We start from the raw sequence: 16,511 nt of genomic DNA, 5'->3' as shown, positions 1-16,511 counted from the left end.
TTTCATTTCCAACGCGCTAGCTTAAGGCTTCTAAATTAAACCTCTGAAAACACCCACGCATTCGGCAGTACGTAATCTCTCACAGACAGAGAAAGCGGTCTTCATTGAGCGTTGCTAGAAATCATGTTTGATCCGTTGCCAGCATTCGTTTCTCCTCGCGGTACACTTCCCTCTTCAGTCGAAATGAAGAGCTTGCTTCTTTGCAAACAAGTGTATATACAACTCAAGCAGTGGCACGCTGTTGTGACCGTCTTCTCACCTATTCCACCGGTCTGCTGAACGGGAGTTCGTGGGTTCAAACCCTTTGGCCGGACCAACACTCAGGGCTGACACTTAAAATAATATATAGATTTAGCCAAGGCTAAAAGCGAAGCTCACTTTAATAAATTAATAATTTAAATAAAACAATAAACATTAATCAGTTAACTTTAAGGTAGATTCATGAGACTTTTGAGGGAAAGTGATTCCTTAGAGAAGAATAATTTGACAGTCCAAGAGTGAAACAAATTTTACATCGAGTTAATAGTCTCATATATACACCGAAAAATAGCAATCTTCTTCGATCACAGTAGATTAGGCCAAGAAAACAAATTCTTCCCAAACAAAAGAAGTTAAGCCCAGTCACCCAACTACGTATACACTGCCTTTATTTTATAAGGTTAATTCATAGTTTCTCCAACCACTCCGTTGGAGATCGTAGAGACTGTGGAGATAATTGGATATCTCCGAAACATAATTTTAAGCAACACACGAGAGTCGTCAGTTGCAGGCCTAGGGGCCCTGTTGCAGCCAATTTACACGTTGCATTCCTCTGTCTAAATGGAAGGCCAAAAGAGAAAAAAAAATCAGGCCGGTCTTTTTGTGTTTCGAAAAAGATTTGTGTTCTACAGGTTTACTCTACAAGTAACTCTTGGCGACAAATCTGGTGGTGTGTAAACCAATATTTTAAATATACCTTTTATCAGCGTTTTTATACATAGAATCTGATGAAAACAGTGCTATGCGCGCCTGTGTGCCCGTTTTTGATCATACAGACCTCGTTTTTCCTGGCCCTATTTAAACCTATAATTCTGCAGTTTTCACAATTTTGCAAGAGAAATTGCGCTCATTCAATATCCAGGACGATTGAAGCGCACGCTTCCTTTGAGCAAAAAATTATAGAATTGACCACATTATAAAACGTTTTCATTAAGACAATTTTCCAATAATACCGGGACTGTTTAGTCGGAAAAATCTGTTCCTATGTGATATGTAGGGTAATAATAATGGGCTTTTAGTAAGAACGATCAAAAAATTGTCAAGCACCAAATTTGCAGTCCGAGCTGTCGGAGCTGTTTGAATGAACATTTAAGCTTCAACTTGATAGAGAACTTACTATGTTTAGGTTTTATTTCCCTTTATTTATGGTTTTGTTATGTGATATTTACGCGCAGCATTATGAGTACTCCTGCGTGCGATGTTTTGTTATATGTTCGACTGAAAACAACCTGCGCAGCGATTAAATTGAGAAAGAGACTGTTAACAATCAGTAAAATAAATATAACTCGGTGAAACATGTACAGAGACAACAATTTTCATTCACGACGATAAGTTTTTAGAGTAAGTGTCTCTGAAAATCATGAGCATAAGCTCATAAACTTCAAAAACCTTGCGGATTTAAGCCGGCTTCCCGGTGTTTACTTCAAGATTAACCGCGAGGCAATAATATCGCTCAGAGCTTTCTTTTTACAGCCAAAAGCATAACTCAATACATCGCATTCATCGCAACGGTTTCTTTGAATTTGTGGTCAGAAAATGTTAAGACTTTTTAAAAATCTGTAAGGTTATGTCAAATCTGATGCTATTGTAGATCATTGTCTTGTGCATAAACTAGGCGCAGAAACTACGCTCGACTTTAGGAAACCAGAAAAAAAAAATACATCAAATGCAATAATAACTCAGGCTTACCAGTCAAGATGCTCCTGAAGGCCATCAGAATCGCTTGAGACTTTTTTGAACCTTCTTTATAATTCGCATCAAGCAAGGGGAAGTGAGTAAAAGCGATCCATCCGAAATCGGATTTCCGATGACTTTGACAAGCGGCGCATTTCTCAACCAAAAACCCAATAAACAAACTGAGCCATGAATAACTTAAGAATCGTGCTAGCATCTGTATTTCATTTTGTGCATCCAGTAGAAAAAGACAGTTAAAAGCTTCACAACGTTTATACAAAAAACTCTGTCAGCTTCAGCTTTCAAAGTAAACAAGTTTCAAGATGCTGCATAAATTTTCCTCATGAACTCACCTGTCAACTTTTGACCAATCAGAACATAAAAATTGGACGTAGAGCGTGACCAACGCGTTACCATGGTCAGAGAGGTCAAAAGCAACTTCCCTGTCTGTAAAAGCTGGCTGAGTTCTCGCGTCCGAGGTTAGTTTGAAATTAAAAGTTTTAATAGTGCGACTCATAAACACAACTTCCTATTTCCTATGCGTTAAAAAAATTGAACTTGAGCCTGGATCATTTGAAAAGTAGTAACTTGTCAGCGGATAACTTCAAAAAAACTCGAACTAAGTGGGCTGATACCTGAGCCCGCGATACGGTCAGGTGATGATGGTCAGCGGATGCTGTAGTTTGACAGCTGTCAATTGAACTTCATTAGAATGGCGAATTTTCAAATACGTACTGTTGACTGCGAGTGTTAGTCTGCGGGGTTGTAATGGAGGATTAATGGGGCGAAATGTCGTGTATTTGAGCCCACGTTGTTAGTGATCTGATAGTGGTCTTCACCTGGCCCATTTTGACAGCTGTCAATTGACCTTAATTTGGCTAGTGCGTATAACTTTAAACTGACAGCCCTGGCCGGTGAAGCGAAGTTTCATTTCATTTTCATTTTTATGTTGGTGTGACATATTACATCAGCTTATATGTAGGGAAAACGACTGATCTTTCATCTGAGCCCGCGAGATGGTCATGTGATTACTGTCAGCGGATGTCTGGTTTTGACAGCTAACAATTCATCCTCATACGAGAAAGCTTACAAAGTGTCAATTTCTCCAAGATGTGACATTTGACATCAGCTTACATGAAGTGTGTGTACGGGTGGGCGTACGCTACGTCATAACCCAATTTTCTCGGATGGATAGTTTACCACATTTTCTTACCCATGGTGCTCCGCAAGCGCGCGCTTCGCGCGCGCGAGAGCTCCGCTAAAAATGAGAAGAAAGTGCTGCCTCTGTAATGACATCTGCAAACGGTTAGATTTTTCAGTCTTTTCGGATAAGGACGAAAAACCGTAGGTCCCATCTCACAGCAGTTTCACTTATCTTGTTCTTGTGGGACGGAAAAGAACCCAGACCTCGGTGTTGTCGCCACCTTTCCTGGGTTGGGTGGGTTACATTCAAACTTAACCCCGCGTGAACTTCAACTACTGTCTTTCAGTTAGAGCATAACGGGAGAAGCTTAGCGCATGAACACATTACGGTGAATCAAGAGAGAGCAATGGGACAGGTCCCACTAATAGAAACCGACAGTGAGGTCATTACAGGGAAATTTCAGACCGAGGCCTTGATGTATTGAGCGAAGGATATATATGGCCTTTTCATTATGGACCTGATACCTGCGATGAACTAAAACCAACAACTGGCCAGGGGATAACTTTAAGGAACGGTAGGTACTTCATATATGAAAGACTGCACTATAAGAATCTATATATCGGTACACTATACGAATCATATATGAAGTATCTACCTAAGGAACACGGCACCTCAATGAATTGTACCCTTGAGCCCGCAATACAGTCAGGTGACAGTGGTCACCGTACGCCCTTTCTGACAGCTGTCAATTGACCGTAACATACATGTCCGTAAGGATGTCCACTATCAAATTAAACACAGATTGTATATCTTTTGGAAACCTAGCTAGTACTGCCCGCTCATTACAAGAAAACAGCCAATCAGAGCGCGCGTACCATTGTAGCCATATCATAAAATTGTGTGATAACAAGATCACCGCAAGTTTGTTAGTGAGCCGATGACAATTATATTTAAAAAAAAGCTATCGCGTAAACCGTGAAAAGAGATCATCAATGGAAAAAAGATAATTTTTGCTTTGAAACACTGCCAACAGTAAAAACGTGATAACTTGCTCAACAGAAAACTGTAAGTTATTAATAGCTCACCAATCTTACTCGGAAACTCAGGAAAAATGTCCTCGAGAAGCAACGCAACTCCACCTAAAGTGTGACTATTCAAATGAAATTTATTGAGCAGTACTTTCCTGTGGTGCCTGTAAATTTTATTATGCCGTACAAGGTGATTATAATTTTAGAGTCTGTGGATGAAATCCTAAAGTTTGCCCATTCAAATGAAAGCTACTGAGCAGCACTCTCTTGTGACACTGTTTATTATGCTGAACAAGGTGGTTCTGTAGTTTGAGTGTATGCGTGAAATCGTGTGGTCTGACCATTGAAATAAAAGGTACTGAGCAGTACTTTCCTTTGGTACTGTTCATTATGTTGTACAAAGTGGTTCTTGCTTTTGAGTGTGGATGAGACGATCAAGTGTGACCATTGAAATGAAAGTAACCGAGGAGTACTTTCCTGTGGTAGTGCTTATTATGCTTTACCAGGTAGTTCTAAATTTCGAAGCTGTAGATGAAATCCGTAAATGTGACCATATAAATTAAAGCTACTGAGCTGTAAATTCCTGTGGTGATGTTTATTCTATGAAAGGGGGATGTTAACATAACTTTATGGTGAATGAAACCTTGAAGTGTAACAAACTAATCAGTGGTTAGCTACTCCTGTACGAAATGAGCTGGCTCCTTCTGGTTCGTCTCGTATTTTAGTTGGCGCTCATTGTATTTTTTTGCGTAGATAACCTGTGGTAGAGGGCACAGGTCAAGGCGTGCAGCCGTCGGTGCTTCAGAAGGAGTGGTAAGCACACATTAAGCTATACGGACAACTCTAAAAGACAGGGATCAGTTTGAGATCATAGGAAACTGTCCACCTACCCGTCCCTTAATACAACGTTAACATGTTTTCTCACCTAAGACAAATGTTGGGTTAGAGAAGGGTCGGGTGGCGGTCACCCTTCTAAAACGAACGTTTGAGGTGGTCTTTTTCAACCGTCTCCCCTGGGTCTTGCCTTTAAAACATGAGAGGGGCTTGTAATAGTTAGTTGTCTCAACTTAGCGAGCGAACAAATGCACTATTCACCATTTTCACAAAGACCATAATGCACCTTGCTTACCCCCCAAAATTTTGCATAACCATTGTCTTCGATTTCTCTTGGAACGGCTGTAACACCCAAGGCCGAGTTGTTCAAAGCTGGGTTAAGATAACCCAGGGTTAGTGCGAGATTTGAATTCATATTTGAAAGCTTAAAAAGCATTTCAGGTTTAATTCTTTTTGTCTACAAGTTGATGATTGGAAGCTCTAAAAATAAACAGAAAATTATCCGAGAAAGTACTTTTGAACATAAGAAAAAGGATACCGGGGTTAAATTTAACCCCGGGTTAAGCGCTAATCGGCCTTTGAACAACAGGAGTAAATTGGTAAGAATAGTTATGCAAAATTTTGGGAGGTAAACAAGGTGCATTATGGTCTATGTGAAAATGGCGAATGGATAAAGTCATGTGCTCTTTTATTTCCCTTAATTAAACCTCAGCACTGGCGTTCATATTGAGAGTCTTCTAGTTCTTATTTATATATTTACCGTAAAATTCCGAAAATAAGCCCCTCCATGTATAAGCCCCTCCAAATATAAGCCTCCCAGAATCGTAACGCAAAAAACCTTCCGTTAAATCGCCCCTCCGAATATAAGCCCCCCGAGTTGCTTGTACTTGGAATTCGCCCTCGAATACAAAGTAAGACAAAGCAAAAATGGTAAATTTGCTTCCCACTACAAGCTAGCCCAATCGATTTTGAAACGCAAATTTCCCTCCGTACATAAGCCCCTCAAAAAGGGCCTTTGAAAAATATGAGCCCCGGGGCTTACTTTCGGAATTTTACGGTATTTCTTTATTTATTATAATAATATTTACTTTTTTATTTTTTTATCTCAAGACTGCAAACAGTAGTGTCGACTTGAGCAAGGTAAACCTGGCACCAGTTTACTCGGCAGACTATCCCGTAATATTCAACATCTGTCTGTGGCTTTTGGTGGTGTTAGCCCTGGCTCTTTACGTCATTAGTCTGGTCATGTGGTACCTGGATCCCGGTCGTGACAGCATTATTTATCGCATGACGAGTCAGAAAATTAAGACTGATTGACTAGCGGGCTTCAATCGAAGAACGACTTACAATTATAGGATTAAGACTGATTGACGTACTTGTAAAGAATTGTACCAAAGCTTGCGCCTTGGTTTTCTTATTCTGTTCGTTTTTGTCAATTTGTAATACAGCTTAAAAGAATGTGCCATAAATTGTTGCTTTCTTAAGAGCGTGCGTAAAAAATATAAAGAATACCAAATCCGCACACTAGCTCTCGGTGGTTGGTTAGCTAAGGCTCACCGAGTCATTTCCTGAAAAGCAGTCTGATCCAGTCTCCTCTCTCGCAGCCGTTTTTGTCTCGTCAACAGGAGCGTTGCGTGACGAGAGAAACACGGCTGGGAGGAAGACTACCTGAAACGCAGCTGGCGATAGAAAGACATTTCTTAACTGTAAGTTTGATCAATGGTTTTACCTTAATGGCCGTCTGTTAAAATTAATTTAACAGTAGAGCAGTTAAAAATGGAAATAATTCAATAGCGATTTCTTGTCTTGGGTATTGAATTTTAAATTCTGCTCTGTTCTTAGTGAAGTAAACATCCCTACCCTTATGTGATGTGTGTTGTAGCTTGCGAACGCGGACATATTTCAGGTTGCCGCTTCTCCCACTTTTCGGAAAGAGACGAGCGACACCCGGAACTGAAATAAGTCAGCGCTCGTAGGCTCTCTGGTTCCAGTATTGAAATTGTAATCAAACTCCACGGAATTAAAATCATTTTTTTGTTTGATATTTTGAAAAGTTATAGCATTTTTTTGAGCCTTAATTGTAAACATTTCCTTTCCCTGCAACACAACATTCAGTGAGAGTCAAGATGCAGAAGAAGGTCCCGTCTCGCGCCTTCAGTCATGCGCGTGGTCATTTGCGTATCTCGGGCGTTTTGACCGACGGACCAAGAAAAAAGAGAGAGACTGCTCTTAGTCTACAAGAAAGGGTGAACTAGTCCGTTATCTCTTGCTTGATAACAATAAAATTTTGGACTGTATATCACTTTTTGAGATTTAAGGCACTTTCAACATTGAATATCACTCTGAACTCAAAAGGAAAGGGTTATGACATTGATCAGTAAGTCCCAACTCTCTAGTCGTTTGGGTTTTCATGCAGCGCTGTTACAGTGATATGGGCATCCACGTTTCGGGCAGCCCCATTCCAAAACCCTAGTGATACGGCCATCCCCTTCTCTTATTACTCTAGCGATTTGGATTAGGGTTAGGGTTACAAGGGATGCCCATATCACCAGGGTTTAGGGAATCGGGATGCCCAAAACGCAGGGATGTCGCTATGACAGCGTCATGTTGCTTGTATTGAGGCTTGGCCCAATACACATGCGGCAGAAGTGAGTTAACGTTCCCTTGTGTAACTGGCGGTTTTGAAAGCGCCAGCGAGCGGCCAAGCCGCAAAGAGAATGGGACGTGGGTGTGCTTTTCGATAAACTGTTCAAGATGAACTATGTATCTGGAACAAAGCTACCAAAGAAATACCGGACAAACTCGGCTTTCATATGATGTTAAGAATAATGCAGATCTGGGAGGTTGACGGAATTTTTCGTTGGATAGTGATTTATCCGGTGCATAGCGTGAACATGTTTGGGAAATCGGAGCCAGAAGTTCTTAAAATAATCATGCTACTGTAAGATGATAAAAACTGACAGAGTTTGATGCAGGGGATCAAACTACAACAAGTCAGCCAGTAAGAGAGTAAATTAAATAAGATATTTTACGGATCATTTACGAGTTAATAATCATTATAGCGTGATATTGATTGAATTATTTCCTCGTATCCTGTGAAACCGGAGGTATGTCATCGATGGTGGTCTTATGTTCAGCAATTATTAGCTGAGGCTGGGTATGATATAAAGAATAATACAGGTCTAAGGAGGTTTCACCCGTCCCTGAGGAAGCCCATCCCATGATCCACTGCACTCACTGATTTTCTTTGTCCAGTTGACAGCGAAGCGTTATCTACCTTTTAAACAACTGGTGCCAGGTCTTGTGCGGTCTGCTAGTCTCAAACTATTTTATGACCTATTATCAGTTTGACTGGCTGTGAATTGCTAATCTGGAATCTTCTTTGTAGACAATCTACATAAAAGAAAAACATTGATCTCGAAAATTGCTTAGAGGATGAGGTGATAAGGACCACTTCACACATTCACACTCAACGTTTCTTAAAAGCAGTCATTATAAATTCGCTTATAATCTCGGTCTCATCAAAGACGGTCAAAATATCAAAAACCAATAATATCTGTCTTATGATCAGATTGCTATTACAACTTTGAATTTTTTTTCTTGACAGAAACCACCAGATTTGTGCAAATACGAAAACACGAACAAACATTAGTCATCGCTTTAATTTGCAATTCAATTTCTGTTCGATTCTGTTTTAGCTTGGGTCCTTGCGGGCATCTCTTAATTTACAAAGACGTTACGGTTCACGGTAGCATTCTTCAGATTCTTCATGGGCAATATATCACTAAGCGGACTACATGTACTGTTATTCTTCTCATGTGTGACAGCAGGTAATGCCTTGAATTTACTTGTAAAGAAATATCTGCGTAGAATCGGATATGTTTCGCGAATAAATCAATGCGAGCGGGCGAAGAATGGTTCAGACAAACAGAAATTCAACTGAAGGTCATAAAAATCGACAAGATTTAAGGTTCAAATTTAATAAGTTAATAAGCTCAAATCAGTACAACTGAGTCAAGTACTGTAAGTTGGTTATCTAGTGGTTTTAGAGAAGATATGGTTAACTCGTTTTATAAGGACGTGCCGAATGGCTAAAACGTAAGCGGAAAGTTTTCGCCTAGCTATAGAGCTATAGAGGGCGTCATGTGGGCACTCACTCTGTACAGGGGTCAGTGGAACAGTGAAACGGGTACGTGAATTGCTCTTTGAAAACCTTGGTCGAACCTCTTAAAACACGGAGCTAAAAGTTTCGTCCGTCTGCTTACCGGTAACCTTGAAATTCATTAGCCATTCAAAGACTGCAAAAACCCGACAAATATTACCATAATAGATACAGCAAACAACAGTAGAGTGACATGGTAGGCAAACTTCATTCACTATGAGAGAAACAGAAAAACGCCAGAAAAAAAGGCGGTAGCTTATCCAATAGAGGTTACCACTGAAGGTAGTCGCAATCGGAAAAAGTTAAAGCCGGGGAGTCTTGTGTTGCTAAAAACATATGGCTCTATGTTAATTATTTTCTGATAGATCCTCGATTAAAAAATTCCTCTGGTGACTTACGGTCTTGCATGTTTTGAAATCCTGGCTCATTTTTTATGGATGTTGCCTTACCGGAGGATCCAGACTTTTCTCCTCGAGGAGAAAAGTCTCGAACTTGGCTTGGATCATGGGTGAGAAACAACAACAAACTTAAATCCTTTGTTGCGATCCCCTGCGGGATTCGAGCCCGGCACCACCACTCGGTTGGGGACGAGTGCAACGGGCCGGCTTTTGGGAAGACAATAATACTACCCATAGTTACCCTCTACTAACTACAGCGAAACCTCTATTAAGTGGACCCCAATTAAGCGGACACCCTCTATTAAGTGGACACTAAGCCGGGTCCTGAAATGAGCGTCTGATATTTCCCTTTATAACGAACCCCTATTCAGCCGACACCTCTATTAAGCGGACGCGGACACTAAATAAGGTGTACAGTATTTGGCTAATTTCTATCGTTAAAAACCTCTATCAAGCGGACACCGGACTGAATTGACAATAGTGGTATTGGATTACGTCCTTGAAATACGGACTGAAGTCAGTTAATACTTTCGCATTTACCACAGGCAGCCCAAGCGCACTATTTGTGGGTTCGGGCTTCAGAGGTCATTTGGTCGGAATATACTAGAATTATTAGTGTATTATCTGATGCCAAATAAATGCAAAAAGTCTTAAAGATATGAAGTCTTCTTGTTTGTCTATCTGTACTAGTAGCCTTTAAGATAACGAAAATCGATATTTCTTGCATTATTACATGTGATTCGGGCCCTTATTGTTCGAATTTTATCACATGTATTCGAATCTACAACGCTAAAAAAAAAAAAAAATCACGATCACGCGAAATATTAATTCAAAAAGCTCCCTTACCTTTAGTTCATAGCCACTCTGTGTCCTACGGTCGGTTTAAACGCCGTTCAGTCGACTTTCTTTCCATCGAATACTGAACACTATAAAAGAAGGGAAGGCTGGAGACCTTCCAACCGACCCTCGCCGCTCGAAGGCCAATAAATTCCAAACAAAGCGACCGATCTCCCTAAAATTGCCACCAGCCAGACCGAAGAGTGTATACCTACCCGTTCGACGAGCGCCAGGTTCTAAATTCGGCTGCATGAGCTCGTGGAGCGCTGCATTTCGCATCGATTCTTGCCAGCTTCGCTTCGCCATGATGCGCAATCTGAACTGTTATCCTACGAGATTTGAATCTTGGAGCTTGGCGACCGCGTCAGATCGACAAAACGTCACTCTCGCGGGGGAGGGTCGTCACTTTTGCCCTATCGCAAACCGACACCGTCCGGGAGCCGGTGTGTTTAATTCGGCCGGAAACAGCTCACGCGTGTATGACACATAAAACCCAAAAACGTCCCCAACTGTCTTTTCTCCGATTTGAGATTTAAGTCTTGCCAATAACGGTTGCAAAATCAGTTCGTGGCAGTCAGTTGTCTGGATCAGTAGTTCTGTTCAAGTTCGATATTTTCTTTCGTATTTTAACAACAGTTCATTTCAGAGCTACCCTAAAATTTCTTTTTCTTCTTCACGTAGCTTGTTTGTTAGTAAAAATCACGTGTATTTCGGTTCCTGTGGCGATCGCGTGTGTCTAGCGTTTGAAGAAAGTCTGTTGATAACGATGTGATCAAAGTAGCCAGACAATAGGAGGATTTTCCTCCGAAGAAGAAAAGAAAATCTTTTGGCTGTTGAGAAGAGTGGAAAATATGGTAAGTGAAACAAATTCTAATAATTATGTTGGTGTCGGTTTGCGATAGGGCAAAAGTGACGACCCTCCCCCGCGAGAGTGACGTTTTGTCGATCTGACGCGGTCGCCAAGCTCCAAGATTCAAATCTCGTAGGATAACAGTTCAGATTGCGCATCATGGCGAAGCGAAGCTGGCTAGAATCGATGCGAAATGCAGCGCTCCACGAGCTCATGCAGCCGAATTTAGAACCTGGCGCTCGTCGAACGGGTAGGTATACACTCTTCGGTCTGGCTGGTGGCAATTTTAGGGAGATCGGTCGCTTTGTTTGGAATTTATTGGCCTTCGAGCGGCGAGGGTCGGTTGGAAGGTCTCCAGCCTTCCCTTCTTTTATAGTGTTCAGTATTCGATGGAAAGAAAGTCGACTAAACGGCGTTTAAACCGACCGTAGGACACAGAGTGGCTATGAACTAAAGGTAAGGGAGCTTTTTGAATTAATATTTCGCGTGATCATGGTTTTTTTTTTTTTTTTAGCGTTGTAGATTCGAATACATGTGATAAAATTCGAACAATAAGGGCCCGAATCACATGTAATAATGCAAGAAATATCGATTTTCGTTATCTTAAAGGCTACTAGTACAGATAGACAAACAAGAAGACTTCATATCTTTAAGACTTTTTGCATTTATTTGGCATCAGATAATACACTTATAATTCTAGTATATTCCGACCAAATGACCTCTGAAGCCCGAACCCACAAATAGTGCGCTTGGGCTGCCTGTGGTAGACCGCGAATTCAGAGATAAGCGTAACAGTTGACTTCTGCGCCAGACGTTCAAGACTCGGGTTACGTGGCTTTGTTTGTCAAACCAAAAAGGTGAACTCACGTGGTCATATTCTGAGCCTTTGATAAGTCAAAAGAAGGCCAAATCGGATAATGGTGTTCTCTAGCCTGCGTAGCTGGCGGGATTAGCAGGCAAGTGCCGTAGTATTTTGGCGGCCAGAGCCGCGTGAAGATTGGGAGCAAGTCAAATTGAAATCCCGCCAGTCCTAATTCTTGGGTAATTTGAATAGTCTGAAAACCAGGCGTACGGGAGTTTCTGATTGGCTGAGAGCTGGTAACACGTCAATCAAATGTAATGGTAATCCAGCTAGTTTCTCCCAATGGAAAGCTCGGAAATGAAATGAAATTGAGCAAACTAACAGGTTCCTAGACTTTCTAAAAGTCCTTTCAATTCAACAATACAACAAAATAACCAGTTAAAGAATTACATTAACTGAGTAAAATGTTCTTTTTGTATCGTTTGCAGTTTATTCACTGCAATGCTATAGTTGTACCCTCGAGGATAACCCTAATGCACTCAAACACTGCGAGTTACCGAAATCTGGGCTTGGCAATAACACAGTCGTCAACTGTTCATCGGACGAAGATCGTTGCATCATCGTAAAAACATTTCGCAAAGACGGAACTGTGACCACCTTTAGGCGAAGTTGTTCTGCAGTTGCATCATGTTCAAACAAGTGTGCGTCCCCTGATCCAGACGGAACAGCTGTGTGCGACTCCTGCTGCGAAGACGACTTGTGTAACAAGGGAGAGGGACCAAAGGCGTCTGCACTGTCAGGGACATCGAGGCTTACAATAACCAGGGGCTTGTTCATGTCTGGGGGTTTTCTTGTGTGGTTCTTGTTGTAACGTAACCCTATGGCCATTAACGAATTTATATGTACCTATAATAGACGACTTCGTAGAAGAATGATTCTAGGACATAAAGACAATTACAAATAGTCATTCTGCATTGTGATTCATTCACGTAAATTTCTAGAGAGGGACATGTCAATGATACCAGCTGAAATTTATGTTGTACCATAAATCTTATAGTCTACGAGTAGTCTTTTAAATCTAAAGAATCCGCTACAAATCTTACAACCTTACAACAGACTTTACTTTCTCATGTAGTATGACCAAGGAGTTAAAATGACATGGATATTGGGTGGTCGCGTGCGGCATTTTTCTGCACGATTACTCTTTCTCCAGTCTAGTCCCTAGGCGTTCTCGGCTCGGTCAATCCTGGATTCTACCGTGAGCAGTGACGTCACCGAGAGATACACGCCCGCTCTTTCTCAGACTTCGCGCGGACAACGGGGCAGGAGAGAACGCCTAGGGACTAGGCTGCTCTTACTCAGTTGCAGTCCAGAATTTGTAAACGCTGCGTCTTCTTAAACCCTTGCACAATTCTAGACCATAAAATTATTTCATAAAAATTATATTTTGGACTACAACGATTCAAACTTTTTATCGGGCCTTAAGCAAGTGCTATAACTGATAACCCGGAGCGAGCAACTCCCTTGTGTCCATTCAGTGGCGTTTTCAAAGCCCAGTTTATTACTTTTAGAACGCCGTTTTCCAGCGAGTTTTGATTGTAATTCTTACAAATCGTACAGGCATAAAAACGTAAAGTATTTCTGACTGCATGTACTTCTTCTTTTGGTAAGTAATTTACTATGGATGCGACGGCATATGAAACGGTGTTTCCATTTTCACGTGAAAAAGTGCTAAAAAATGATGCTAGAAATAACTTGATCTGTGAAAAAACCGTTGCATAGGCTAAGTATGAGAATTGCACTCTCCGGGTTATTGGGCTCGTGACTTCCGCAAGTTGCCTAATGACAGATCGACATATTTTACAAGCTTTAAAAGCTTTTATTTTATGTTAATTATAGGTTTTTCTCTTAGAGGTCTCAAATGCGATTTCTTTCATTTGTTTCATGTCATTTGTCTGTAGCAGTTGTGCATTTGCAGTTGTGCATTTGCAACGCAAAAATAAACCAGCTTAGAAACGGCCAGTCATTGATTATTAAAATTTCTTTTACGGGTAAAATGATGTATCTGGTTACTTTGTCTGTCGTGTCGAGATTAAAAATACCCCTTGCAGTTTTTCCCTCACTGGCAACCGCCAAATTTCACCCGGCCAAAAAGTATGAGGAAGTTCATTGCTGTCTGACAACATGACCCAATGAAAACACTGTAGGCGACGCAACCTCGTTCCCAGGGTTCTCTCCTACCCGCCCTACGGAGCGAGAGAGAGAGAGAACCCTGGGAACGAGGTTGTATGCGACCAAGCATCTCGTGTTTTAATTTATATAAAAGGAAACTGTAGCATTTGGTATCAGTTATTGAAGACAGTTTGTTTTTTCTGTATCTGGATCCAGACAGCAACAAACTTGTACTTCCTTGAACTTGTCACAACTAGATTGCGTGACGTGCCTAGAAGTAAATCACTTATTTATACAATAGTAATACGGAATATACATTCAGACAAATGGCTACTCGTTAAATTATATTGTACTTCCCGACAGAAATGAAATTCGGGTGAAAAGAAGGCAGGAAAGGTTGCTTGGAGTAATAATACTTGCTCCATTCTTTCTTTTAATTGAAGTCCAGTCCCTGGTGCAGCATTTAATCAAAAAGAAGTTATTCCGAGGGAAATTTCCCAGAAATCACGAGGAAACTGTTGATCGCGGAGGAACGAATGCACAGCTTCTTTGAACTTGAATGGTATTCTGCAATGGCTGATCATCGCCTACAGAAGTCTCTTGAAGACGCCATCAGTGAATATAAGTGCTATAATGATCGTACGACATCGCTATTTCGGCGGACCTCGACTTGTTTTCAAGAGATCTTGGAAAGTATGGACATCGGTTCGACTGAAGCAGGAGACTCAAACACATTGATTCCCTTTTCTCAACTGGACGAAGTAGAAAGAGAGCTAAGCAAAAGCCCTTCCGTATTTTTCATTGGCGAAAGAAACTGTGGAAAAAGCTCCATTATTAATGAGCTCCTTCGACAGAGTTATTTACCCGTGCACGAAAATCCATGCACGGCAAGAATCGTTAAGATCAAATACTCTGATGAACCATATGCCGTTCTTCTCCGATCGGATGGCGTAGAAGTCGGCAGAAAGGCGCCAACAAGGGGAAGAATTCCTGAGGAACTTATAGTAGTCACTGATCAGGACCGAGAGAATGAAAATGCATTGGACGCGACTGTGGAGGTGGGACTGAAGCACGAACTCCTCCAAAGTGGAATCGAGCTGATTGACTCGCCTGGCAAGGGTGAGTCGGACGTGTTGGACACAGTTTTGAATGAATACCTGGAGAAAGGCAGTGTGCCCTTGTTTGTCTACGTTATTGACGGAAACGTACACCTGAGAAATTCGGTAAGTCTGAGCTGAATCTTCAAACATTACTCACAATATAAAGTAATATTCCTGTACTCGGCGGTACACTAAACTCTTCACAGTACTCATTACAGTAAAAAGCTACGTACGTTTATATAGAGCAATAGAGTATTGACTGCACCGCAAGAAAGGCCAACATACATGCGTCAGTTTTAAATGGTCTCATGATGTTTTGAACTTGGATAGGATTTGTGGTAATTTATTATCATAGATGCGTTTGGAAAGTGATATTTATCCCGGAAGTACCACTAGTACACCTAGATCATCTTCAGAATGCACTTCCTTTTTGCTTGAAACCCGTTGTTTGTTTAGTTCACTTGTCAACAACCAGCTGAGAAACAGACTTGTAAGGGAAAAAAAGGGGAAATTTATCAACATCTGTCGGGCCGGAGCTGATGCGTGTACAATGCGAGAAAAGCGTAAGGCCTGATTCAAACGTCGTGCTCCTGCCGTACTAAGCTGGCTCGACTGTAGCTCGACTGCAGCACGACACTAGCACGACGTGGTTTCATACTTCGAATTTAATTCAGTCGAATAGAACGGCTGTTGCCGAAAACAAAACACAAAAATAAAGAAAGAGTTTAGCAAACTTTTAAATGTATCAGTTCTAATGTATTTATAATTTATGAATTGAGTTTGGCAGGGCAGTAGTGCGACGTTAGAAACCAAGTCGAGGTACTGCCGTGCAGCACGGCAAAGTTTCATGCTGAAGCTTGCCGTGCTACACGGCAGTAGCACGACTTGGTTTCAAACGCCACGCTACTAACGTGCTAAAGTCGAATTTAATTCGATCAATTTAGTTCGGCAGGGCAGTAGCACGACGTTTGAAACGGGCCTAACCTGTATAAATTTGTTGTTTTTGTCTTGCACTATTGCACATTCAAAAGCGTTATGCATGAAAAAACATAATACATATATTTAGCCAGGGCTAAAAGCGTAGCTCCAGTTAATAAATTTATAATTTAAATCAAACAATATATAGGCTTGTAATCCACAAATCAGTTAACTGGGGAGGTCCATATGACTTTTAAGGGTGGGGCTGGGTGATTTTAGAGAAAAAATAATTTGCAAACTGGGCAAGAATAAACCAACCTCTAAAATCTTTCAT

At 41.2% G+C, this 16,511-nt stretch overlaps 1 protein-coding gene across 1 annotated transcript in view; it reads left to right on the top strand.

Annotated features, from left to right (window-relative positions):
* Positions 1-14,671: 14,671 nt before the first annotated feature.
* The window catches only part of LOC140949990 (dual serine/threonine and tyrosine protein kinase-like), a 13,865-nt gene continuing 12,025 nt past the window's right edge, over positions 14,672-16,511 (top strand). The window contains exon 1 of the mRNA XM_073399145.1: positions 14,672-15,382. Within this exon, the coding sequence (XP_073255246.1) occupies positions 14,696-15,382 (687 nt within the window). The 5' untranslated portion in view covers positions 14,672-14,695. The remainder of the gene's footprint in view (positions 15,383-16,511) is intronic.

This window comes from Porites lutea, chromosome 10 (assembly GCF_958299795.1).
Source record: "Porites lutea chromosome 10, jaPorLute2.1, whole genome shotgun sequence".
NCBI lineage: Eukaryota > Metazoa > Cnidaria > Anthozoa > Scleractinia > Poritidae > Porites > Porites lutea.
This window is presented reverse-complemented; position numbering and strand designations above follow the sequence as displayed.